The sequence below is a fragment of the Platalea leucorodia genome, assembly GCF_965183815.1.
Source record: "Platalea leucorodia genome assembly, chromosome: 6".
NCBI lineage: Eukaryota > Metazoa > Chordata > Aves > Pelecaniformes > Threskiornithidae > Platalea > Platalea leucorodia.
The window spans coordinates 55136766-55162482 of record NC_138828.1 but is presented as its reverse complement, the minus strand read 5'-3'; the positions used below and the strand labels follow the sequence as shown (position 1 = coordinate 55162482).

Here is a 25717-nt window from a genome sequence, read left to right as displayed (position 1 = left end):
TGTGAATTAACAAAAAATGATTTAAAACTTGAAGTGCTTACACTAATATCAATTAATGCCAAAACACAGTACTGAAAGTGTAAAAGGTATGCTAACTGGAAGGGATCTTCTGCCTGTACTGTGATTAACTCCACCTACATCATTTGCAAGAGATTAAGGAAGTTTAGAATTAGAAAACACATGCATTACACAAGGATGGTAGTCCAAAAGAGCATGTTGACAGGCAGACACCCAGGAAATGCTGCCTTGGAATTCGTGTATCCCAGCTTTCACTCTGCCCAGTAGCCCGGACAGCAGCAGCGGGAGATCTGATCGGACTCACGTTCTGCAGGGCCCTGCAGCAGAACCGCTGATGACCCCGAGTGATTAAAGGTCAACAAACTCCAGCCTGAAGCAACCGTTCTATGAACTTTGGCACATTCTGAGTCGGCTCCTGCTGGTTTGTTGCCTTTGGCCCTTATCTTGCAGTTTAGCAAGGATTGTGAAATTCTGAATAAAGTTACAAGACAGATCGGGTCTGTCTCAGTGACTCAAGGTCTCGCTCTTCAGATGTTCTGGGTCTTCAGAATTCCTTTGGCAAATAATCTCATCTATCAGCTAAACATTTTCCAATAGCTGTGTCAAAGGACCCGCAAAAAAAAAAAAAAAAAAGTTCTATAAATATCATGTGGGGCAGGGAAACACCATCAGAAATTCTCTATGGTAGCACTTTGTTTGGAAAAAACTACCTGCATTCTATGTGTGCACAAACTTCAGCCCATAATTGAGAAAACTCTGCTTTTAATCTAGTACTGTGTGTTATTTTCAGATGGATGAAGGGAACAACTACTTCAGAAAAGTGCAAATATCTTTGGAACATGAAAAGAAAAAGAAGAGAGACCGCCCACTTTCAAAAGTACTTATAAGTCTAACCTCATTGACTCCCAAATGTCCAAGTTGCCTACAAAAGAGGACTTTTAATATAAAGTCAATTAGATTTCTGAAGATTTTGCTGAGAATTTTGATTTCAAGGCAAAAATTAGGCCTTTGGCATAAATTATAAGTTCTTCCTCCTTAAAAGTACAAGGAAGAGAACATATAATTCCTTGGGCTTCTGTTTTCTTGGCAGTGTTTTTTCTGCCACTGAGTGCTGTAATGGAATACTTAATGAATTAAAGATTTTCAGTGGTAGGTAATCATAGGTAGATACGTAAATAAAAAAGGGTGCAGAAGTCATAAAATAAAATATTAAGCTTGTCTATATTTCTTGGAAAGAGGCAACTAACTTCAAATGAGAAAAGCTCTCTCTATTCAAATATTTAACACGAGACCTGTGACATCTTTCAGCATACTTTGAGATGTAAACCTAGTCAGATTCAGCTAAATAGTTCTAGTGTTTCTCCCCTGATCTTTGGACCTTTTGGATCTTGTTGGAGTGAGTCCAGAGGAGGGCCGTGAAGATGATCAGTTGGCTGGAGCACCTCTCCTATGACGACAGGCTGAGAGGGTTGGGGTTGTTCAGCCTGGAGAAGAGAAGGCTCCAGGAAGACCTTAGAGCAGCCTTCAAGTACCTAAAGGGGGCCTACAAGAAAGCTGGAGAGGGACTTTTTACAAGGGCATGGAATGATAGGACAAGGAGTAATGGCTTTAAACTGAAAGAGGGTAGATTTAGATTAGATACAAGGAAGAAATTCTTCACTATGAGGGTGGTGAGGCACTGGAAAAGGTTGCCCAGAGAAGCTGTGGATGCCCCATCCCTGGAAGTGTTCAAGGCCAGGTTGGATGGGGCTTTGAGCAACCTGGTCTAGTGGAAGGTGTATCTGCCCATGTCAGGGGGGCTGGAACCAGATGATCTTTAAGGTCCCTTCTAACCCAAACCATTCTATGATTCTATGATTCCATAATCTTCACCTGCAAGAAGGTAGTTCCTACTTGTAGCATGTATTTTAACATCCATTCTCCCTTCCCTCTCTCCCTACCCCTTTTCTGAGCAATCAGGACCAAGTAATAAAATAATCATAGGAGGAATTTAACTTTTCTGCCTTCCTGCTTCCTTAGCTGGGGTAGTTCCTGAAAAATTTCTCATTCTAGCAAGGAGTTTTGGAAGAGCACTCAGGTTAATGTTTTCAGTGTCTACAGTCAGATTACTGAATACATAAGCAAGACATTTTCAAAAGTAATTCAGAAGCATAAAAGTGAAAACTGTTCAGCTACAGAGGTAACACAAGTAGATAAAGCAACAGAGTTTTCCTTCCTGGAAATCATCTTAGTCCTGGAGGTCACATGAGATGCAATTCACAACATTCAGTGGGCAGGTAAGTCACTTGTTTTTGTTCAGCTCAGCAGCTGTCTACTTCTGCCTTTAAAGATCTAAATGTTTTTTAAAAAATCTGCCCTTCTACAAATTTTCAGAAATTATTAATTAGTGACTCAATTAAGAAAAGAGTTTTGGACAATTACACGTCCTTCTGAAGTTCAGGATGGCTTCTAGGTACCCAGAATCTCTGAATTTTAAAAAATAAATCTTAAATCTGTCTTTTCTTAACATAAAGTCTATGTGCTCTGATTTTCCCTTTTTAGAATTTCTGTATTTCCAAGAGATTAGCAACAGGATGTTCTGAACAACATGAGAAACCCGTTAAAGATTTTTTTCTTCTCCTAAGAATACAGAGGTCTCAAAACACGCTGAAATCCCTAAGCATGTTGAAACATCACTCAGTGATGGCAACAGCAAAACTGGATCTTTCTTGAACTGCTTTTGTATTGGCAAAACAGCAAAAAAAGAATTAGAAAAATTGCATGTGACTGTGTAGCAAAGCTCCACAATGAACCAACATAGTTCAGTTTTAGTGGTTTGGAAGCTGGATATAAAATTGGCTGTATTACTCTCTATCACATTTTTGCCTTACGCCTATCACCCCACTAATTCTCCAATGAGATACTGAAATGCTGAACTTTTTGTTCATTCGACATATCAACCATGTGAGTTCATTGTGAAAATAAACTCATTGCTCCTGTTCAGCTGAGAGGTCTATACTTAATTTCACTTTTTCTAGATAAACCTGCCAATTGCAGCAAATGCTGAATTTTAAATATTGTTATCTTAAAGTTCCTTCAGGCTTTAAGGGAGATGTATCTTGGCCAATCACTTGAGGTGCTTTGAAACTCATCACATTTAAAAGAAATGGTATATTTAATCTCACATTTATCTAATCTCACATTTACTCATCAATACTCGTAAGATGTGTCGAGCACTCCTAAGGCTATACTACTGCAATATAAAATAAGCTGGACTGAGACTTACAGCTTTGTAAACAGAGTGGTAGCATTCTGCAGGATTATGGATTACTGAGAGATTTATTCTGTTTAGCTACTCCTCTCCCTTCTCTGAAATGAAATCCTACTTTGTTTTCACATTGCAGTCTTCAGCCTCAATGACCTGTAATTCCTCACTGGCTGCCTCTCGTGTGGGATTTTTGTTCCCCTAACAAACTACTATGGAAGAATAAACTTCCTAGTCTGGTGCCATTCACATACAGACAACGTTGTCTTCTCAGAGTGGGAACACAAAACTTCAGAATGACTTTGGAAGACTGAAGGATCTCCCCACTTTCCATCTTGAGCAGTACCCTGTTTGCCTTTCTGTATTCTGCATGGCAATAGATTAACTGTTAATCTCTATGTAATGTGTGCAGTGTTATTTAATATACAAAAATAATTTTCATTATTTATTGGGCTGTTGAATACAGACAATACCTCAAATAACATTATAGGTTGTTTGGATTTTACTTCTCTTTTAAAGTAGGCATAGTACACAAATACCATAAAGATGGTTTGGTAAGAGAAGGTACATAGATAAAATTTCAGAGCACAAGCTATGTTTTAGGGAATAAAACCAGACAAACTAAAAACTTTGCTAATCTCTATGTTAAAGCACAGAAAGTTTCAAAGTATGGTAGTTAATCTGAAGAAAATGAAAAGTGGCAATGCACTGGAATGTACAGTTTCTATTTATAGAAAGCCCAACGAACTAGAAGCCCATGCCATTCAGTTAACAATTTACAACACCTTCATTGTATAGTGCAGTGCAGAAAGTGGAAGGCTGTTTCATTTCTGTATTTCCAGACGCGTGTCATTTCCAACCCCATATTTAATAGTGTGTAACTGCCTGAAGGGGAGAGATCAGAATGTGTGGCATGTCTCACTGAGAGGAATTTTGCGCATTAAAAAACCCCAAACCAAGCTCTTTCAACTATTAAACAGAGAGCTAACCAGTTCCCTTGCTCCCACCCTGGCTTTGAAGACGAAAAAAAAAAAAAAGGAAAGAAAGGAAAAGGAAGAAAAAAGAGAAAGAAAGCACAAAGTGAGACACAGCAGAGAGCGAGAGACAGAGAGGGCAAGAGACAGGGAGAAAGAGAGCGCAGGAGTAAGAGAATTCCTTACAAGAGAGGCGTAGGTAAAGGACAAGAAGAAATGGTTTTCCATGATGTCACTCACAGCATGTCTGTGTCTGGAAAAGTGCTTGAAAAGGCAGTCATGGATTTCTTCCATTCCAGTAATGCAAACTATTCATGCCACGTTTTCAAACCATGTTCCAGAAGTAAAGAATACTGTATGAGGTATGAAAGAAGATAATCTAGATATTTATTCACTGCCAACAAGCTGATTTGACCAACCTGATAATTTAGGTCTTGTCATTTCCTCTTTACCCTTCACAATCCAGTTTTACCACTTTTCTCCTACTTTGCAATCTGTTGTTCCCCCCTCCCCTTCTTGCTTTTTTCTTCTTTCATCTCTCACCCCCTTCAAGAAGGTGATACAAGGTTTTTTTCTTCCTTCGTTACGTGCATGCTTCTACTTTCCTGTGCTCTCCATCTACTGGTAGAGAGATTAAACTGTTGTCACTACTTTTCTAACTCAAATTCTGTGTCTTCGTCCCCTTATTCTGTGCTCCCTTACTTGTCTTGGACTCAAGCCTGAAATTCTTTCTTAGATAAAACACAGGAAATTCTCACCAAAAGGCATATTACATTGCTTCTTTCCCCTTTAATACAGCTTTTCTTTCTTGAGGTTTTGCATATTCCCTCTTCAGCTAAATGCACATTATTTCAGATGTCACAAACCCCAAAAAACTCACTTAGCCTGATAGCACACTTAACATAACCACAGCTGCAAGTGGAGACATGGATTCAGGGAGGCTGAATTCAGTACTAACAAGACTGACAGCATAAACAACAATTATTAGTGATGTACTTGTCCCCCAAAGGCACTGGTCTTCAGCCCATGGCCTGGAAAACATCTAATACCTATGTTTGCTATAAATGCCGATATTTCTTCTACCTTGTTCAAGTCACAGGTAGACATGTTATCCAGCTGCATATAAGAAGAGAAGTAATTCAAATGCTTATAGGGATAGGCAAAGCTGTGGCTGCAGAACCATGCCAGTGATCTTGCTTGGACTGACCTGGTGAAAGACAGCCATGGACCATGGGGAAGACAAGGTGTACTTTGGAGCAGGGTGGGTGTGATTTGGTATTAATGTGAGATGCAAATCTAGAATAAAAGTCAGGAAGGTGGAAAAGTCAAAGAAAATGGAAGAAAAAAAGGAGAAAGTAGAAAAAAGAGAAAAGGAAAAAGAGAAAAAAGAAAGAAGAAACAAAAAAGGAAAAAGACAAGAAAACAGGAAAAGAGAAAAAAAGAAGAAACAGAAAAAAAGACCACTTTAAAGATTCAGGAGCATAGCTAAGCTAAAGAAAAGCATCATTTTAAAGTCATTCTACTCCTTCCTGTTTTTATATACACAATTCTGCCTGAAGGCATTCAAATTTCATAACACCCCAACATTGGCCAAAGTCCCATCAAGCACCAAGCTTTTGGGTACGAATATCAGGAGATTAGTTGAAAACAGTTTTACAGTAAGTAACACTACTTTATAATAAATAGAACAACTCCAATCTTGTCAGGACAACATTTTTAATATCAGTTTAAATAGCCACTAATAGTTATTAACACTTTGGAGATTAGCACACTGGATGCTCAAAGCAGTAGGTTTCTTAGTAGTTTTTAAGCAGCTCAAATGTGACTGCTATACCTGCAATCATAGTGCATCTCACGTGCTCTGCATGACAATACTAGCATGGGATAGCTGGGTGATCTGAATCCCTTCCTTGTATGAATGTTGTGCAAAAGAGGAGAAAAAAAGCAGTACTGCCTGTGACACAATGCCTAAACCAGCATTACCTTAACAAATGAACTCCTGAGATGACATTATTTTCTCCATCTTCAAACCACTCTGAACTTTCCCTTCTCTTGAATTGCTGAGGGATAAGGTAAGGATCTTATGGCTTTCAGTCCACAAGATGATTTTCAATCTGTGCTATTTAGTTTGACTGCTTCTCTCCCAGTGATCTAATTCCTAGCAAGATGCAATAAGCACTCACAAAGTCTGATAGAGAAACAATGGATTTCTTCATAGAGCTATTCAAAACCAAAGCTGAAGTTGCCCTTGGCAAATTACAAGTTAACCAACAATTCAGCATCTAACAACAGTTTATCCTAGCTGAAAGTCTTGTGCAACACTGTTGGACTGAATAAAGTTGCAACTTTTTGTCACCTATTGGTCTACTGGCAAAAAGTTCAAGTTTTTTTTCACAACTTTATAATCCCTGAGCTGCAGTTCCCAGAAAATCTGCAACCTAGCTTTCTGCAGCATGTCCCCAAACAGCTCTCTCCCTTTTCACTCTTTCATATTGTCCAGCAAGGGGACCTACTGACCTTTTCTGGAACCCTCTTTCCTTTGTTCTGGATATTTGGAGATATCTTGTTGAGTTATTACTGAACAGGATGGAAACAGTTGCAAATCTGTGAATATTTCTGTTTCCATGGTGTTTATTAAAGGCTTTTACAAAGAATATATTCTGCTCATTTCAACAGAGTAAGATGCTCTTCAACACTATTTTAAGGACTTACATCATTAAAAATCCTTATGCTAGTCTTCTGCATGTGGTGACATTTATCTCCCACCATATCTTCCAATTATTTCCTTTCAAAGACACAGAATTCTAAAAGTGGTGAGATGCACAGATGTAATAACTGATGCAATACATCTCAGTACAATTTTAACAGGAGATTTCAGATTCCTCCTTTTCAACAGAGTTTCCCAGTAATGTTTGGCATTTATGACTTGCTCTGAAATGCTCTATCAGGCATGAAACAGAGAAGGCACGTGCCACTAGGACAAGTTATATTGAGATAAAGCTCTATGCAAGAGAAATAGCTTCCATGTAAGAGAAATAGCCCATGTCCAGCTGTCTATGGTTCAGAGCATGTCTGTGGTTGTATTGGATCAATCTAGACTATTTTTCTCTCCCTGAGACCTGCAGTAGATTAGAGGATGTGTATAAAAACATGGCAATCCCAATGGCAGCTATAGGGCATGCATGTACTGCAAACAACAGGCCCAACAGAAGAGGTTCCCAAATGTGGCTCTTGAGTCAAATGCAACTCCTGCATTAGGATTTCATCACATGACTGACATCAAGACTGTAACGATAATGAGCAGAAGCTTCTATCTGCTGTTTTGGTGGGTTATAAACATTTTCCCCAAAAATGTCCAAGCACTTTTTAAGACCAATTTACTTTTACCTTCCAAAATCTCAATAAGTTCTACAGATTTAACCTTTAAAAAAGATTGTCCTTTGTTTTTAAGAAGTAATAAGTGATTACTCCCTATGTATCTCATCTATACCAATCATCATCTCCTTCTGTGAGCTCTTTTTCAAGTGTTGGCTCATACCAAAACTAATGCAACCCTATCCAGATGTATATACCTCTGCATTATAGCAATTTAAACAACAGCAACAAAAATTCCATTAATAAAACTTCTTAGTGCTTAGTGAACTTTGTTTTTCTTCAGGGAAAATAAGTTCTTTTTGCTGTTGACACTAAGAATGAGTTTACATCTTTTTCAGCAATTTTTCACTCACAGGCTTCTAACCGACAGTGATTTAAAAATTTTGCCCACCTTTGCACAGTATGCAACAATAATTCTGAACTGGATTATGGAATTCAATTTCTTCAATGCAGAGATGCACTATATGGATTACATACTGACACAGAAAATTCACAAAGTATTTTTTTTTTAAAAACATAATGGTATAAATGTCATGTAAGCTTTTCTTGGTGCTGAAAAAGAGTTAAAATTTCATACTGACATACAGTTAAACATATTTAAGTAACTTCAAGAAAAAAAGGGGAAACTTGGTAAGGATTCAACAGTCCATATGGAAGAGCACAGAAGAGAGACTTGCACTAAACTTATCAGGCAATAAAATTGGAGAACAAATGGGAACATTTCATGTAGTGTCTGACATTCAGAACATATTGCCATGGAAAGCAAAGCCCAGCAAGCTCTCAAAAATTCAGACTCAACCAGATTCATATCAGAGTGAAGTTAAACAAGACATTGATATCCTGTCATTCTATCAAACCTACCATTTCTGAATGGCTAGAGAAACTGAGCCTTCTCCTACTGATCTCATATGAGACAGATTTATTTATGAAGAACAACATTTTTAGATAAGTTTTAACATTTTTTTTTAAGTGTAAATACACTGAAGTTTACACAAAGTGTAATTTTGCTTGCTTTCCTCACAGGTTTATATCTAATAAAGCAGGCTGAATCCCTGTCCTCAACACTGCTAGTCTGCTAAATCAGCCTATGACTGATAAAAAAGAATATTCAACACAGTGTCAATGTAAGCCCATCTAAAATTTGCTGTTTGCTATGTTTTGAAAGTTCTTTAGGCTCTTTGTCTTATACTAAGGGAATTTCAACCCTTCTGCAGAAGACCTTTCATTTCTGCATTAATTATTCATACTGACAATGTCCACCCACTGTTTCTATCACCATAATATTTAAGCCAAGCCTTTAATCTAATGGTTACAAATAACTTTTAGAAGAAATAAGTAAGTCATTTATTTATAATTTTCACCTGGAAAGTGCTAGCAAACGAAACAATATGTGGATATCCACAAACCACTGGAGGAAGACAAGGCACCTGGCAGTAAGCGTGACATCATGAGAGGTCTCTATTTGATTGAAAAGGGTGCAAATAATTAAACAGATTATTTTACCCATGGATAATAGATAAATCAACTTTTTTTCCTCAGCAATAATCACTTGCAAATTGATGTCTGCATATTTCTTTCTTTTCACAAAATAAACAACAATTTGGGAACAACATGCTAGTCAATATGTGACTTATAAATATTCACTTACACTTCTTTTTTCAGTCAAAACATCTGGTTATCAAAGTCACGATGTGTCATTTCTAAATATTGACTGAAAAATAGACTAACAACTAATTAAATCTGATTTATTTATGCATACTGATCTTTTTGATAGATATTGTATAGAACAGTCATTCTTCCAAAACCTGAGTTGGTAATCTATCACATGAATCTTCATTAATATCAGTTTTCAAATAGCAAGGATTGAACTATGTTATTCAGAATATGGATCTATGGTCACAAATGTTTTTTGCAATACTTAAGCCATGTTATTTATTTAATTTTCCATCAAAAGGTATATACCTCACTAAAAAGAGAGTGGTACATTTACCTAAAAGTAATATGCAAACTTCATAATTTTTCCTAAGATTTGTTTACTTATGTCTACCTGTTCATAGAATGAGCTTCAGCTGTTCCCTAGACAATCCTGGAATGCATAGCAGTAAGTCAGAGGCAGAAACATAAGTTGGTGGTGTGGGGTTTTTTTGGCTATCATCATCATTAGCTTTAAAAAAGTACTAAAATCCAAAATAAATGTTCTGGGTAATTTATTCTTTATTATTTGTATGTTTTTCTAGAACATCTCCATTGATAAGCTAAACAGAAAATATCTGTTTTCCGACCAGTTTCACAGTAATTTAGAGTATCAGCCTGAACTCTTGTACTTCACATGCCAGCTCTTATGATATTCCTGTATTCCAGAAACCTTAGCTGAAATTCAGCTTATCATAATTTTTATGCAGAAGCTTGACACATTTTTTAGACCGTGGTACTTGGCAGGACTGAAGTCACAATGTTATCTTACTGGTACATTGTGGCAGTCAAATAATTGTCACATAGAACTGACTCTCTTGACTTTTATAAGATGGGACACCAGCAATTCTTCTAGGCATCACACATTCATTTGTAACTGGAGAACATATGACTCTCACTTGTATTGTGAGCCTGAATGCAAACTCAGGCTGCCCTGTGGTGTGTCTACATAACCATTACTTAGCAACCAATGGAGCATGAGTCAGCTCTTTGAATATAGTCATAATAGGCACGAGGGAAACTTCCTGATGCTTGGGAAAGGTCACTTATGGTTTTTCTGTATGTATTTTTTAAGATACTAGGCATATGGAATTAGGAAGAAGTATTCTGAGTCCTTGTGGTAATTCATTCTGATCATTAAATCTTTTAGCTCTGACACAAGTCCTTAATTCTGCAAAAAACATATCGACATACCCATGCATGTGACACTTCTGACATGCATAGTCTTGTTGATTTAAATAAATTTACTCATGTAAGAAAATGTGTTTAACTGATTGCAGAATGAGGTTTAAAGAAACAAACTAAACTAAGGCTGAAATTTTAAATTGTATGACCTCATATGATTCATATGACTGATTTTTATGTGATTTGTTCTTAGAGAACCTGGAAAGCTCTCTTTCTCTGCATCTGCTCGTGATCATTTAACAACAACATAAATGATTTCCTGCTATTAAGCTTTGAATATTTAAAATTAAGCTACATAGAAGGATATTCGTCCTGAGAGCAACACAATAAAATTCCTCCTGTCACAGATTTCAGTTTCCATTTGTGAAACATAGATATGGTAGTACTAATAAAAGCAATGCTGATGTGCAAGAACATAACAGATTTGATTCCAAGTATCAGTAAATCTGACTTGCAACGAAGAAATAGTAGTGCAAAGCATGGGTTGCCCCTCCTTTCTGAGGGATTTGGGAATCATCTTGCCTGGGCCCAAATGCAAACAGGATGTCAGAGAGCCCAGACTGCAGTTTTTAGATTCCCTACCACAGTAACATTCCTGTAAGTGACCAGAAATGGTAATTCCATCAGCCCTTTTAGCTCACGCAGAAAAGATGCAAGATGTGTGCACAGATCTGATCTTGAAGAATTTTGGCCTCTTAGCCCATTATAGGCAGCCATAACCATAACACATTAGACTGTAAGACATTTAAGCATGATACCTTTAAGTGTAAATACACCCTTGCTCACACTTTTCTACCGAACTACTTGAATATTGGCAACTTCAGGTATGATTACTAGCTTAATGGGAATTTTTCTTACAGACAAGTTCCCTATTCTCAAACACAAGAGGCTTAAATAAAATCAGAAAAATGAAAACCACTCTGGATTTTGCAAAACAAACAGAGACTATCTTCCAGGGAGACTGTGCAACATTCATTATTTTCCCCTCTCAGTTGGGTCCACTTGAAGCAATAAGCAACATGCCAAGAGGAACCATAGCACTCTAATATAATGGACTTAATGCTCTCAAACACACATGCCTCCTATGGTGGTACGTATGCAATTGTGATGTTGTGGCAGTAATTATGTAGCTGGCTGAGAATGGGATATGATTTTTATGAATACCAGCACTTAATGTACAAATAAATAGTTGCATGTGTGAACATAAAATGAGAAATTCCTAATGTGAAACTTACAGTTCAAGATCTAAAAATCTTCCAAATGTCTTATATCCATTAAGAGCTGAATTTTTCCGCTGTTATTGTAAAATCAATTCTTTTTAGGACTAAGTGGAAATTTTTTTAACATTTCTAACAGTATCCCCCCATCCACTATAATTTCCATTAAAACTTCATTCCCACAGAAAAATGTCAACCTTTAGTCTATCAAATCTTATAAATATATGGAATGCATCTGTACAAGATGAAAAGCTTTTTCTTTCTTTTTTTTTTTTTAGATGAAAAGTCCGTATGTTCGATTATGAAGTATTTTTATCAGCATGACTGCCTGATGCAGTGTAAATGGCTGATGTTCCCCGCCCAGTGCCCTTCATTTACAAGAGCGAGGCAGCAGATGGCAGCATACAGTGAAAAAATGTACTTGACGTTAGAAATAGTACAATTAGAAATGTTACTGCTGAAGATGTCATAAACTTGTGCTTCCCTTTATAAAAAACAGTTATTGTACATAATCAGACTTACGCAGTGTTGAAGACAGTGTCATCAACTCTACAGAAAGGAGGAAGACATGAGAAAAAAAACTGTATACAAGCATAACTGCTATAAATGGGTTGCAAGAAGAGACAGAAATGTAGACGTACAACTTGACACCTCGGAAATACTCAGAAGTCTTCATGCTTAGCACTTCACAAGCTGGGTATTCAGTTAGAGTCCCAATATTGTGTTGGAATCAAACGTGGAAACAAAAGTGGACAGCCTGATACATATGTTTCCTGGGTTGTACTGCAGCCATATGAAATGGCAAATCTTTTGTTGCACTGTGAATTTCCATACACTTTGGTCACTCAGGAATCAATACTGAGGGACAGAAAAAGAGAGAGTCTGTCCCTGACCAGTGCAGCACTGTCAAAGATGTCATAACTGGATTCACTGGTTTAGGTTCAAATTCTAGGAGTAACTTACTCTCATTGCAAAAAAAGTGTTCACCTTTAAGATTTGTGGTATTTAAAAGACTTCATAGAACAAAAAGCACTGCTACCATTTGCAGTTTGCTGTTTATTTCATTTGAGAAAGAATAATATACACTTGGGGTTAACATAGGAAGTTATACTTAAAACAGAATACAGATTTCTTTGGGGAACAAGCCAGAGTCAAAGAAAAATATAGAGAACTTCATGTAAGAAACACAGCATAATTCTGATGTTATCTACTACGTGATTGGTAAAGGTAGCTTCACGGTAATTTATGTGCTGAAAAAAACCTTTTTGTAGGGTGAAACAACAGGGTGTTAGAATTCAAATGAAAATGTGACTGTGTTAAAATTTGCTTTCATAATTAGTTGTCTTATTCTGTCTTCTAAAACATTTTTTTTAAGACATAGATATGAAAGGCAATACTAACTTAATCAGCAAGGCCAGATTCTGAAATCTTTTCTCATCTTCTATTTGTCAAAATTTTTAAGTTTTAAAGAAACAACATTTTAATTAATGTTGCCTAGTAGGAGTCTTTCTCCCTAATGCTTACCAGAATAACTTCCAGTTTTTCCTGAATGAGTAAAATAAGAATTCAAGGAACACCATATCAGCAATAATAATAATACCAGTGTGGTGCTTAGTTGCCAGCTGGGGTTAAACCACAATCGTGATATGAGGACTTCAATAAACAAATAAGTAAATATAAAATAAAAGTATGATTCAGTGATACCAAAACCTATCACCTTTCAAGTGGCATGACCCAGTGCGAAAAGTTTGTCTGCACAAATTCATGGACATACTCTGTGTGTATTTGCACACCTCATAGTTCATTGAATTTACTATAAAACATAATGCAGTGAGAAACGTAAACATTTCAAACAGTTGCTGCCTTGATAATTCTTTATAAACACTTAATTCTGAAATCAAGGCTTCCTTGTATTTACCATAAATTTTAGCTTCATTTCATAAGTTAAAAAACAGTGTAGTAAAGTAGCAAGAAACTTGAACTGTTTCTTAAGCTACAAATCTATAAATTATTCTTCACAGAATGATTTGGCTTTCTCTACACAGCTGAAATTTTAAAATATAATACAAATCAAAAGCATATGTTAAAGGCTAAATTATTTTAGTACATACAAATGAACAGTTTGCAAGGCTGTAATCTAAATAATACAACCTTTTGTCCCAATCCAGTAACAAGATTTGTGAAAGTGGACTCCTGAGCTCATCCAGGGCTTTGCTGAAATCAGTAGCTGCGCCTGAATCCCATTCTAGTGCATAGCCAGACTAGGTCATTTGGTACTTGCAGGCATAATTGGTGCCTAAAATCACTTTGAGAAATGAATGCATTTTAAATGAGTCATTACAACTAATCTGAAAAACAATCTTCTCCTAGATACCAGCTATTCTGGTGATAATAGATTTCTGATTACCTTTGCACAGTGTGATTAAGGCTAAGTTGGACACTGTTGAAGCAAGAGAGAGCGGACTGCCAAGAAAAGCAGTAGAAAATAATCATGGCTGGGTTTTTTTCACCTGAACAGAAAATAGATAGGCTTTGCAGAGCAGATGTTCAAGGACAAAAATTTGGCCACAACATTTAGGCCTTAGTTACTATTGTCCTTTAGCCAATTTTTTATATTTAGGGAAAAAAAAGACAATGGTAATTGATTCAAGCTTTCCTTAACTACTTAGCTTTTAACTGGGTGCTGGAGAAGGCTATTGTAACTTATCTTTTGCTATTAAAATACATTTTAAATTCTGTAGCCCCATATTGCTTTTATAATAATCAAGCCAAATTTAAAAATAATTTCTGATCTTTATTGTTGAACAGTATTATAAGTGTCCAGATGTGTAGCATTAGTTTGTAGAAGGCAATGACATATAGGATATTTACATTCCTTGCTTTCCAAATCCAGACCAGACACTCCCATTTTCCAGTGTTTCTCATGACCATTGGGGCAAAAGCCTGTTGATTTCATGTTTTTTTAAGCTGATTTCAGCTCCCATGTGATTAATGTTTGCCAAGTGTATATATTCGAGTGTTAATATTCAAAAATCATTGTCTATTTTGGAATAAAAACACGGAACATAAAGATATGCTAATTATATGAACATTCTTTACTCTGTAAACATAAGTAATATAAAGATGCCAAAACCATTTCTTACTATCCAACCCTAAATTATGTGGAAAATGTACCTGTTCAATCATGTGAATTTCACAAGAATTGTCCATTTGTGCACCTTGCCAAACATGTACATTTTGAGTTAGTTGTTATACTGTGGACCAAACACTATATTGATCACATTATGCTATTTTACCCTGACCATGAAATATAATGGTGGCAGATTCCTAAATTTAGGATGAAGGTTATTCAACTGTATACTTCTCACAAGCCCAAAATACCATGTACATCTGCATATCAAAGGATTTCATGCTGCACCCTGCAGAATCATAGAAAAACCTTTCTATGGAAATACCTTTCTGTAATGCTCTGGGGAGAATCCTGTTCTTCCCTGTCATGCCTATGTTCAGTAAGGAGTACTCTGTGCGCATAAGCACGCATGTGTATGTTTATATATATATGCACTGTACACAGGCATTCACACTGACAAGAATGGTTTTGACTACCCATAAGTGAATTTTTATGAAATGTTAAATAACTTGTGTATGTAAAAACACCCCCTCTAATTTTCTTTAAAAGAATATCTACTATTAATTTGCAAAGAAAATTATAATTGATACTGAAATTTAAATACAATTCTGAATACCTCTGCTACTAGGAAGCTTGTTTAACATTTCATAAAATTTGACCATGAAAATTTAAAACATCCTGCTTTTCCATAAACCAGTGAGTGAATCATTTCCACTAGGGTTATCAAACCAAATGCTGCTTATGAGTATTCCAGCACATCATGACATCGTTAAAAATTTTATTTTGTTTGAAATCCATATAAATCTGAATTAACATGAATGGACATAGTGTGTCTACACACAAATTTCCTACCTGTAGAATAAGATCTTGTGTAGTTAATATCTTTTCCAAGGTCTTTGTCAGGTACTAGATTTGAATTCATATCTCCCTGCCTTATTATTCCCCCCTACCCCAGTCTGCACATAATGCCTTGTTTTAATTGAACAGTCTGATTTTGATGCAGTCAACAGTTTGCTATAGCTTGTTTAAAAATACTACATACCATTCCATAATGTAACTAATTGCAGTTGTACTCTTGTTTACATATTATTAATAAACACAAAAAAATAAGTTGTCCTTGGAGACTAAGCATCTGGAATCCTTGAAGATCTGCAGCTGCAAACACCAAAATGAAAGTAAAATCTTTGAAACACTCCATTACCATTAAAAAGTAGCTTGCTGAATTTCTAGTGCAGAATAAACCTATTCCTACACCAGCTACTCTGACAAAAAAAAAGGAAACTGTGACAACAGTCTCCCTTACAGATAGAAGAACACTCTTTGAGGATTTTTATGAGTGATGCCTACATGGAAGTCATCTGTACAGAGACATCCCTGATGTCTGTTCTGGGCACAGTTTCAAGGAGATGCCACTCAATATACCCTTTTTAAAAATTCATCCTGAGTAGAGGCCAACGCTAAACATGACAAGAAGAATATGGGAACTTCTTTTTTACTGGTATGGAATGCCAGTCAAGCACCTAGCAGCAGACTACCTCGCCACGCAGACCAGATGAACAACAGGTCTAGAGATACACAAGGGTTATTTCCCCCTAATGTGTTCCAAGAAAACTTATGCTTTCAAATAAAGCTTGACTGCAAGGTAGGGAGGCAGCTGAAGTTTTGAACTGTTGAAGCCACACCACACATTAGCACTGTTTGTGGATCAGAAGGGTACACAGTCAAAGCAACCTGAAACCCCCAAGCCAAAAGGAATACAACATATCTGAGAGGATCCTGTTTTTCCCAGTTTGCAAGAGACCTACACTCAAGCAAAAATGATCCACATTTTTGTACATATCAAGCCTACTATGATAAAAATGAAAATATGGTCTTTGTCTGAACATACTTACTAAAAAGAACCCATCCCCAAATCTCACTGTGGAGTGTGATAAGTTGCAGCATGCAAAAGTTTAAGAAAGAGAGTTGAGTTTGGAGGAAATTTAACTACACTTATCAAAAAGGTTAACAAAAGGGGACTTTGGATTGTAGCTCTAGAACCCACACATCAGCAGAGATTTTTTGAGTATTCACAGTTACTCTACAAAGTAAAAAAAAGAAAGGATCTCTCCAAAATCATATACATTAAAGACTATATAATAAAGCAATATTCGCAGATATGTTCAACATGATATATCCATCACAGCAAAAGTCAAATAAATACTTATTTATTAAGGTGAATTAATACATGATATCTAACTCCAAAGGAAGTGACTCACACTTCTGCAAAGCCAAGTGTTGAGTTCCCCAAATATTAGTAGAGAAACTTAAATTTAAAAGAGATGTTTAATACCTTACAGAGTGTCTGCGCTCTTCTCGGGATCTGGCAAAATAGGATATCACCTTCTAGCATAACATATGTACTTATTTGAGAATTTGTGCTGCACTGTAGGTAATGACAGAGTGCAGAGCTCTCTATTTGCTATAGTTATGAACTGATGATAAATTACAAGTGAATTTATTTTTGTACAAGTGAACAATCCTAAATGTAAATGTTTATTAGAACTTTTGTTACTGCCTCAATCAAAGGCATTAGTTAACTTGCTATTATTGCAGGGTAGTTAATGACAGTTGGACTCTTTTACCTTTTATAAACTTGTTATAAACATATATATTTATGCTAATCACACTTTATATTTTAATATTTTATCCCAGATTTTCTGCTGGTCTGATTAGCAGCAGCGGTTGAATTCATGAACAGATGGAGCAGGAGTTATGCTAAGACTTTTCAGCCTGGGCAAAGTTTAGAAGTTCTCTGCTTCTTGAGGGAGTGGAAACAGAAAGTGCAAGAGGGAACAGAAAGCATGTCAGGAGTTTCTAGGACATCCAAGCTTTTCTGCACATGCTGACGGCTGAAGCATTATGAAGAAGGATTCTTCAGTAGGTGGACAATTGCAAAAGAAAGGACCATGCTCCTGATAGCTGTATGTATCTATGAATAGATACAGAAGGGGGCTCCTTGCCATATCTGAGCTCTCAGACCTGACCTTCCTCACCACCTAGTGTGCATTGGCACCTGTCTGCTCAGAGGCTTCCCTCCGATCCTCAGCATATGAAACTGCTTGCCAAATTTGTCCTTAGAATGACATTCTCCCTTCAGTAGGGTAATACCTCTGTTTGCAGTACACAACAGTTTAGCCTCTCAAAAGGACTAGGGTGACTGGACTTGGGCATCATAAATCACGTTACATGATTCACCCATCTTTTTCTCTGGCTACATCTTCCATGAGATTTAGGAAATGTTCCAAGGGATACCACTTCACAAAACCTTATCTTCCAAAGTAAAATGGAAAGCACCTTTGATTTATTTTCTCACATAAGAACTCAGGTTATTATAAACATCAGCTGATAACAGTGTGTTTCTAAATGTGAAACTTCTAGGATTGTTTGCCACTCAAATGGCACCTTGAGAAAACCTGCATTATTAGTCCTTTTTTTTCAGTGTCACACACATACTGCTGTACAATCCATGTAATGAATAGCATAAAATATCTTTATTTCACTTCCAACCCGATATCATGAGTGAAGTTGAGAAAATATAATCTTTGTACTCACCCCAGCCTTTGGTTTAGCTCCAGAGCTGGCTACTGAACAGGGAGATGCTAGCTCAGGAGCATAGATGTTAGGAGACAAGTTTGTTTGTGAGTGACTTACTGAAGCAACATCCACTCCACTTTCAGAACCAGATTCAACATCCTGTAAAAAAATGTTGCAAGCCTCTTTAGTAAATATGAATATGAAACAAAAATCTAGTTCTAAATTATGGAAATATATAGACAGATTCACTCAAATATATATGCTTAATTCTCTGTGTAAGAGTAATTCCCCTTATTCTTTTCCATTATCTACACATTCATTTGCTGTCCTTTTCAACGTGGTGGTTTGCATTAGCTGCTGTTCTGAAATTATAAATCACCACTAACATCAAAGCTATAATTCCCCTAAATGTTAGAATGCAAGGTAAGAAAAATCAGTTTGGGGTTGCAGAAGTCTGACATTTTTCTCTGATGTTCAGTATTTCCTGTGTGCTCCCACCTTCTGTCTCTGGCAGCGTTGCAAGCTCAGTGAACATCTGTAAACCATTACAAAGCTGAAATGACATCACCATCCAGCAGTTTATACAATTCAGAGGTACAGCTCCCTAGTTTTTTGGAATCAGCAGACACTTATCAGCCAAATGCTATTTCTGGTTAAAATGCCCTTACTTTAATGACACTGATTACATTCCTTTTTCGAGAATAAAAAGAAGAAGAAATATAGTGTGTTTTATTTTTGAGGAAGTAAAAATATAGCACATGCTTGATTTACTGCATAGATTGAGGGCAGGGGATTATATTGCTTGCAGATAAATTGTGACACATATCTGGCAAAGAGCTGGCTATGTGTAGAACTAGTCATATACTGTCAGGATTATTAGCTGAGGTGCAGCCTGCATGAATACAGCTACACAGTACACAGAAAAAAGCCTGAACTATTAACCCCAGCCAGCTCAGTGCAGACATAAGCCTCAGTTTCCTAATACCAAGTTCCTAGAATAGGTGAAATATGGGGCAGAGACATCTCAGGGGTTCTGCTCCTGACTGGAAAGAAATGGCAACCCTTTGATTTGTTAATTCCGGTTAAGTCTCTGGTCTGCCAAACTGAAGCTGCCAATTAGACAGGTGCCTTTACACCAAGTATGCCAGTGTGGTGTTTTCTGAAAAGTGTTAGAAATTAGAGACAAAGCTTCCTTCTAGGTAGGACCATGCATTTGAGTCTGATATTTCCTTCCAGTGAGTCCTCTGCAGCGTGAAGCATTGGGAAAGCAGCAGAGCCACACAAATGCCTCTGTAAAAGTCAGCTTGGGTACCACTGCTCTTAGAAGCTCTGGCTTAGCAGAGCCATGCTGCTACAGTGCAGAACCATGCTCCCTGCCCCATTACCCATGTTTTTGCATCACATCCAAATGCTTCATTACTATAAAATTCACAAGTGTCCTGAAACACAATGCACAAGTGACCTGAAAACCAAATCTTTTGATCTTCTGATTCATAATACTCAAAAGCTCAAACATTCCTAGAAAATCAGTGTATATAAGTAGCATATATACCATGTTTGATGCAAGCTGTCTTTCTGGAGGGCTGCTTTGCAGCATGGAAACAGGTACCACCTCTCCTTATCATGCAGGCTTACTTATACAGACTGCCCCAACTCCCTTTATTGTTGTAAGAAATTAGCTAAAATGCGGGCACTCATTGGCGAGATATGGAGAATAGATGTTAACATTGTATTTCATCTTTCCTCTCCCATCACTGCTCAAGGAGATACTGCGAGAACATTGATATCCAGGGGGAAAACTATTAAAAGTGTAATTGTGTTATGTCCTTTAAAAATGACATATTATATAATCTTCAGCTGACCAAACCCACAGAAACTTAAATACAGCTTTTCTCACCTACAGACCACTCACTTGACTATACAGCAATAATGAAGTCTGGCTTTAATAGGAAAACCCCCTCATTTGAAAGAAAATACCACTAACAAAAACAAACGACCTGAATGTTAGCCTAGAGATCTTGGGGCAGTATTTCTCAAGTTTCTTAAACTGAAAAACAGCTGCAGCACATGTGGGTGAAATTAACAGGAAGCCTGCATGAGAACACCTTGGGTCAGCCATTTCATGTTCTTCACAGTTACATGTGTAAACATTTTTCAGAAAAAAAGAATGCATCAATCATGTTTGTGGGCTGTCTGGTCTCCCTTCAGACTACTATCAGCAAGGAATTATCTCATTTAAATAAATCAAATAATTAAATTTAAATAATTAAAGTTCTGCCCAGAATCTTATTTTGAATGACAGAGGATTTCGTAAGTGTGTCTCTGCCAAAAATTTCATGGATCTTCCCACTAGCAGAAAAACAAGACCTGTAGTTCAGACTTAGTTTCAGTTCTAACTACTTAATGTCAAATGACACGTACACATATGCTCTGAGACTGATGTGATCCTGACTTTGTGCTGACTCTGCATTTACAGTAACTGATAATTAGAGAGACAGACATTTTCTGAATCTTGTTGATCTCCCTTTCTTTCATCTGGGTGCTCTGAACCTCTCATTTATGAAATGGTGCCAAAAGGAAATAATGGATGCCTCTGTTACCGCCTTCAAAACATACATAAATACAAACAAAAATACACGGCAAATTCTTTACAAGCACAACTTTAGTCCTGAAACCAAGGAGATGATAAATGTGAGGACTGAAAAAAAAAAAAAAAAAGTGAAGTAAAACCAGATTCTTCTTAGAGTAATAAGAAAGATTAAGCAAACTGACTTACAGGTATATGCCTCCGTTTGTATGTTGGAGTGCTGGATGGGGAAGAGCCTGCACTGAGAGCATTTTCAATGTCTTGATCAAGCTGGTCCAGTTTCATAATTAACAGCACCATTGAATCCAGTCGTGATCGGTCTCGATCTTCTGTTATTTCCTAAGGAAGAGAACATACAATTGCTAAATCTGAAGCGGAATTACTTGGAAAGAATAAACTCAAATTAAGAAAAATTAAGAAAGCTCTGTTTCTTAATTTGGCATGAAAGTGCATTGAATAATAAGCAGAAAAATCTCTTTTTTGGGAAAAATACTGCTTTGTGTAATCTATTCACTGAGCCTTGACTTACTGCTGGGAAAACAATTTATATTAATATTTAATATACATCCATTATAACACTTAAATTTTGAAAAAAGCACAGTTGTTTGGTACAAATGCATCATTACTATTTCTTTGATACACATACTCTTTAAAGAGTTAGTGATTCTAAACGTTTCCTCCAAATATTCACCCCAAGTTAATTGATTTGATTGTACAAATACAAATGATGAAGGTTAATGTATGACTGAAATGGGAGAGAAGAAAGTTCAAAGAAGCCATTTTCTAGCTGAGGACTTTTCCTTGTGGAACTCGTCAGCATAACTATGTATTGTCAATTCTTGGCAGAGATTTCTGTCTTGGTCGAAAATTCTTGATATACATGAGATATGTTAACATTATAATAAACACAGCATTTTAGATCCTCTGACTGGAAAGAGAGAAGGATGAGGGGTATTTACATCACAGCCTTAAACACCTAGTGTATGCCACTTATTTCCCTATACTCCATTTGTACCACATGGAGACAGAGAAGATCCTTGAAAGAGCAACTCAAAGCAAGATCTTCAGTTAGATGGACTAAATAACACTTTCAAGGAATTTCTCCCTCTCTTTCCCCTTATATAGAGAGTTAATGTAAAAGTTAGCTAACTAGCCTGCCTCAAAATTCAGGAATATGAAACCCCCCACTGGTTCCTATATGGTTTTCCACAATAGGAAGTTAGAAAATAGGAAGTTCCATTAACTCACTTAAAATAATATTTCTATAAATCCTTCTCAAGAAATAGAAACAAAGATGTTATAATTACATCATTGTGTCCAAGAAGTAAGTAATATAAATGCCCAAATCAGCCTTTTTTGGTAGTCATTAAACTGCTTTTCAAGCTACACAATGACTTCTCTAGTTAGTTAGGATTCTATTAGCGGGTTTTTTGTAGACTGCTTCAAAATCGTTACAAAACATGAATTAAGTGATTCATGCTAGAATTAAAGGAACTGTATAGATAAAATAGTCATATAAAACATGGTCTCCATGGTCTTTATGTGAAGACAGAGGTGACTGAAGGTTAGTTAACTAAATCTTAGAAAAGCAGAAATACAAATCTGTCAGTCAATAGCAGAGTTATGAACAACGTTCATAGCAAAGGCCAAATCCAGGAAAACTGTGTATTTCATTTTTTATTACAACATGACATTTTTGATTGGTTTGCTGAAAAAGCTAATGAATTTGCAGGACCTCCTGATGAACCTGAACTGAGTTTAGAATGACCCTGAGAGAATATTACCTCAAAACAACATAGCAGTCAGGGTTAAATTTCACTTTCTTTCAAAATGAAAACACAGTGTCCCAAACGATTCATTGAAACTCCATGCATCTTCATTTTAACTGATATTGAATTGACATCTGAAGTTTGCAAATGTCATAACAGTTATTTAATCTAATCTGCATGGGTGCAGAAAGCCCAATGGAGCAAATAAGGGTCCACTAACAAAGACGACATGACCTCCTTTGTGGCATGGGGCTACATTTGACCACGGTGAGACTGTAGCCAGATTACCCATCCACAGGGGGCCCATGCTGCTGCCCAAACTAGCCTCCCACACAGTCCCCTAACTATGTATTTATTTCTATTAGTTTTGATGGGAAATATAAAACTGGAAAGGCTAATCAACCTAAAATTTACACTTAAAAAACAAAAGTTAATTGCCACACCACAGCAAAAAGAATGGTAGTGACTGGGTGGGAATTTTTTTGGTTTTTTTTTGGTTTTTTTTTCAGACTAGAGAGATAACAGGCATTTTACATGAAGATTAAAAAAAAAAATCTGGAATTTTCCCTAAGCAAATTGTTTGACTTATCCTGCCAAAAAAGTATAAACTTGTTCTGCATGTAGCAGATTGAGAATGCTGGAGAAAAATCTGCTGAAATGAAGAGGTGGCAAAATATTGCTCAAAGTGATACTCGGGCTTGACACAACGGGCTGGCTTTGCAGGCAAACACTGCTTTCAGAAAACAATAATATTATCAGTATGGAGTTTAGCTACTCTGTTCAGAAGTCCTAGCAATGGTTTGTGATTCTGACTGCTGGTGACATCAACCTTGTCATGAGAAGCTTTAACATTTTAAGTATAGTTTCTATTTTCACAATTTACTGAATAACACAATAGTCACCTTCTGTTTGCCTGGGGCACTATTAAATTGTATACATGAAAGCCTAAGCATTATACCAAAAATTTAACACATACAAATAAAAAAGGCTAATCTTGCATTGGAAATTCAATACAACACACTAAATAAATATTATTATAAGATTAATTTATGTTTAGACAGTTTTAGCCTTGATATTATCTAATAAATTTCCAAGAGCTTTACAGCTTGTCTTTTTTGTATCTCCCTTCTGAGATTTTATTACCAAAGTGTGATATGATCTAAAGCCAGCAATATATTAGCAATCCATTTGTTTTCTTTTGAAAACACACTATTTCCTTTGCATCCAGTTTCTCAGATTTTTCCCCACTGATAGCTAGTTACCCTCCAAAATTAGTATACAATAATATAAATTACATTTATAGAATTACACAAAAATCCTACCTTTACCATTATGAAGTCAAACCTCAGGCATTAGAAGGTGTCTGGTCAAAGACTGCCCTTACAGCCTTAATTTCTGCCTTTAGGCATTTGCATTGGGCAATTCAGGAATGTATCACAAGCATATACAGTAGGTCAAACTTGAGATGCTATTTGTCTGGAGATTTTATTTTTAACATGTCTCCACACAAAGAGGAAATACTTTAGGTCATGAACTTGAAAAAAACAGTATTTCTTTTAATTTTTATCCTCACTGGTGTGATAAAGGAGCTAGTTAAATTTGAATATATTCATATGTTTAGAACAGAAAGCATTTTAACTGTTCACAGAATGAAGGATGCTTGAATTACTCCTAAATTAAGTATTAAAACCCCAAAGTTAAGGTCATATTAAAAGAAATCCAAACATTTTTACAAGGAAAACAGTTTACAAGCCCCGTTGCTATCATCAGCAAACAATGCTAAGAAAATGAAAACATTTTTGAGAACATGGTTGCAGATGAGATTCAGCCACTTTTGTAGACAATTTTGTAATTTTGGAGCTTACATTGTTGTGGAAAAGAATAACACTATTTTTTTCCCTATGTACTCCTATGTCTTCAAGTGCTTGTTTGCCTTTTTACCACCAAGCTGCTTTGTGCCTGCATTTACAAACTGAGGTTGTTTATTAACATGATGTCCCTATAGCAATCTGCCTGGATAACACCTGACAATTTCTGAATATAATGTTCTCTGCACATAATGTTGTATTTTTGATTTTGAACGTTTGACGGATAAACAACAAACACTGTACAAAGGCAGCATTAGTCAGAGTATTTCTAAAAAGTACCTCTCCCCACTTTTTTTTTTAAGGTTGCAACTTTTATACTAATATTATCACAATGTAATGATGATTTTAACCTGCTCTGAAATAAAAGAAACCAGTCAAGGAGTACAACACTGGTTAAGTTTGGATTTAATACATCCATTTTGTCTTATCAGGGCAGGGCAAAACAGTTGAAGCGGATACCCTTCTCTTCCTCTCTCTTAAACCTTTTATTTCTCTAAGCATATTTTTCACCTTCTCCTGTAGCCACTGTTTTACATCACACACAGACTTTTCTTTCTATTGTAGCTCATTTTCCCATGTCCCTCTTTCAGCTGAGCAGAGCTGAAGCAAAGGGTACCTTTTGAAAAGAAGTATGTACTTTTAAGAGTAAAACCTATTTTAATTTTCACAGCAAAAATTTTGTACAGAAGTAGTTAGTACACAAAACTAACTTTGTGCTCTCTCTTAATATCCTCAGGGGGACTGAATCACTGCCACCTTCCCTGTAAAGGCTCCCTTTCAAAGGATCTGCTGGTTTCCAGAGCAGAGCAGACACCCCCATTAGTGCCAGTGAGGTCCCCTGTGGTTAAAAAAGGGAGAGGACGTCCAGCTCCAAGGAGTCCTCTGTTAGGGCCATCAGGGCACCACCACCCTCCCTCCTCCCTGACGCTCTTGTATCAAGATGCTCATAATTTCTTTGAAAAGGAGACCTTGGTTTTTAGAGGCAAGCCTATTGCACAACTGGCAAGGTGAGCTTAATTACCCACAAAAGAAAGGGATCTTTTATGGAAAGAATTGGCTGAGTTTTGTCTGGTATTCTTGAT

The 25717-nt window shown here is 36.6% G+C and overlaps 1 protein-coding gene across 1 annotated transcript in view; it reads right to left on the bottom strand.

Moving 5' to 3' along the window:
- DLC1 (DLC1 Rho GTPase activating protein) overlaps nucleotides 1-25717 on the bottom strand; it is a gene marked incomplete at its 5' end in the record, with an annotated part of 217516 nt that overhangs the window by 153964 nt on the left and 37835 nt on the right. Inside the window, 2 exons of the mRNA XM_082316317.1 lie at nucleotides 18430-18570; nucleotides 21188-21337. Of these exons, the coding sequence (XP_082172443.1) occupies nucleotides 18430-18570; nucleotides 21188-21337 (291 nt within the window). The remainder of the gene's footprint in view (nucleotides 1-18429; nucleotides 18571-21187; nucleotides 21338-25717) is intronic.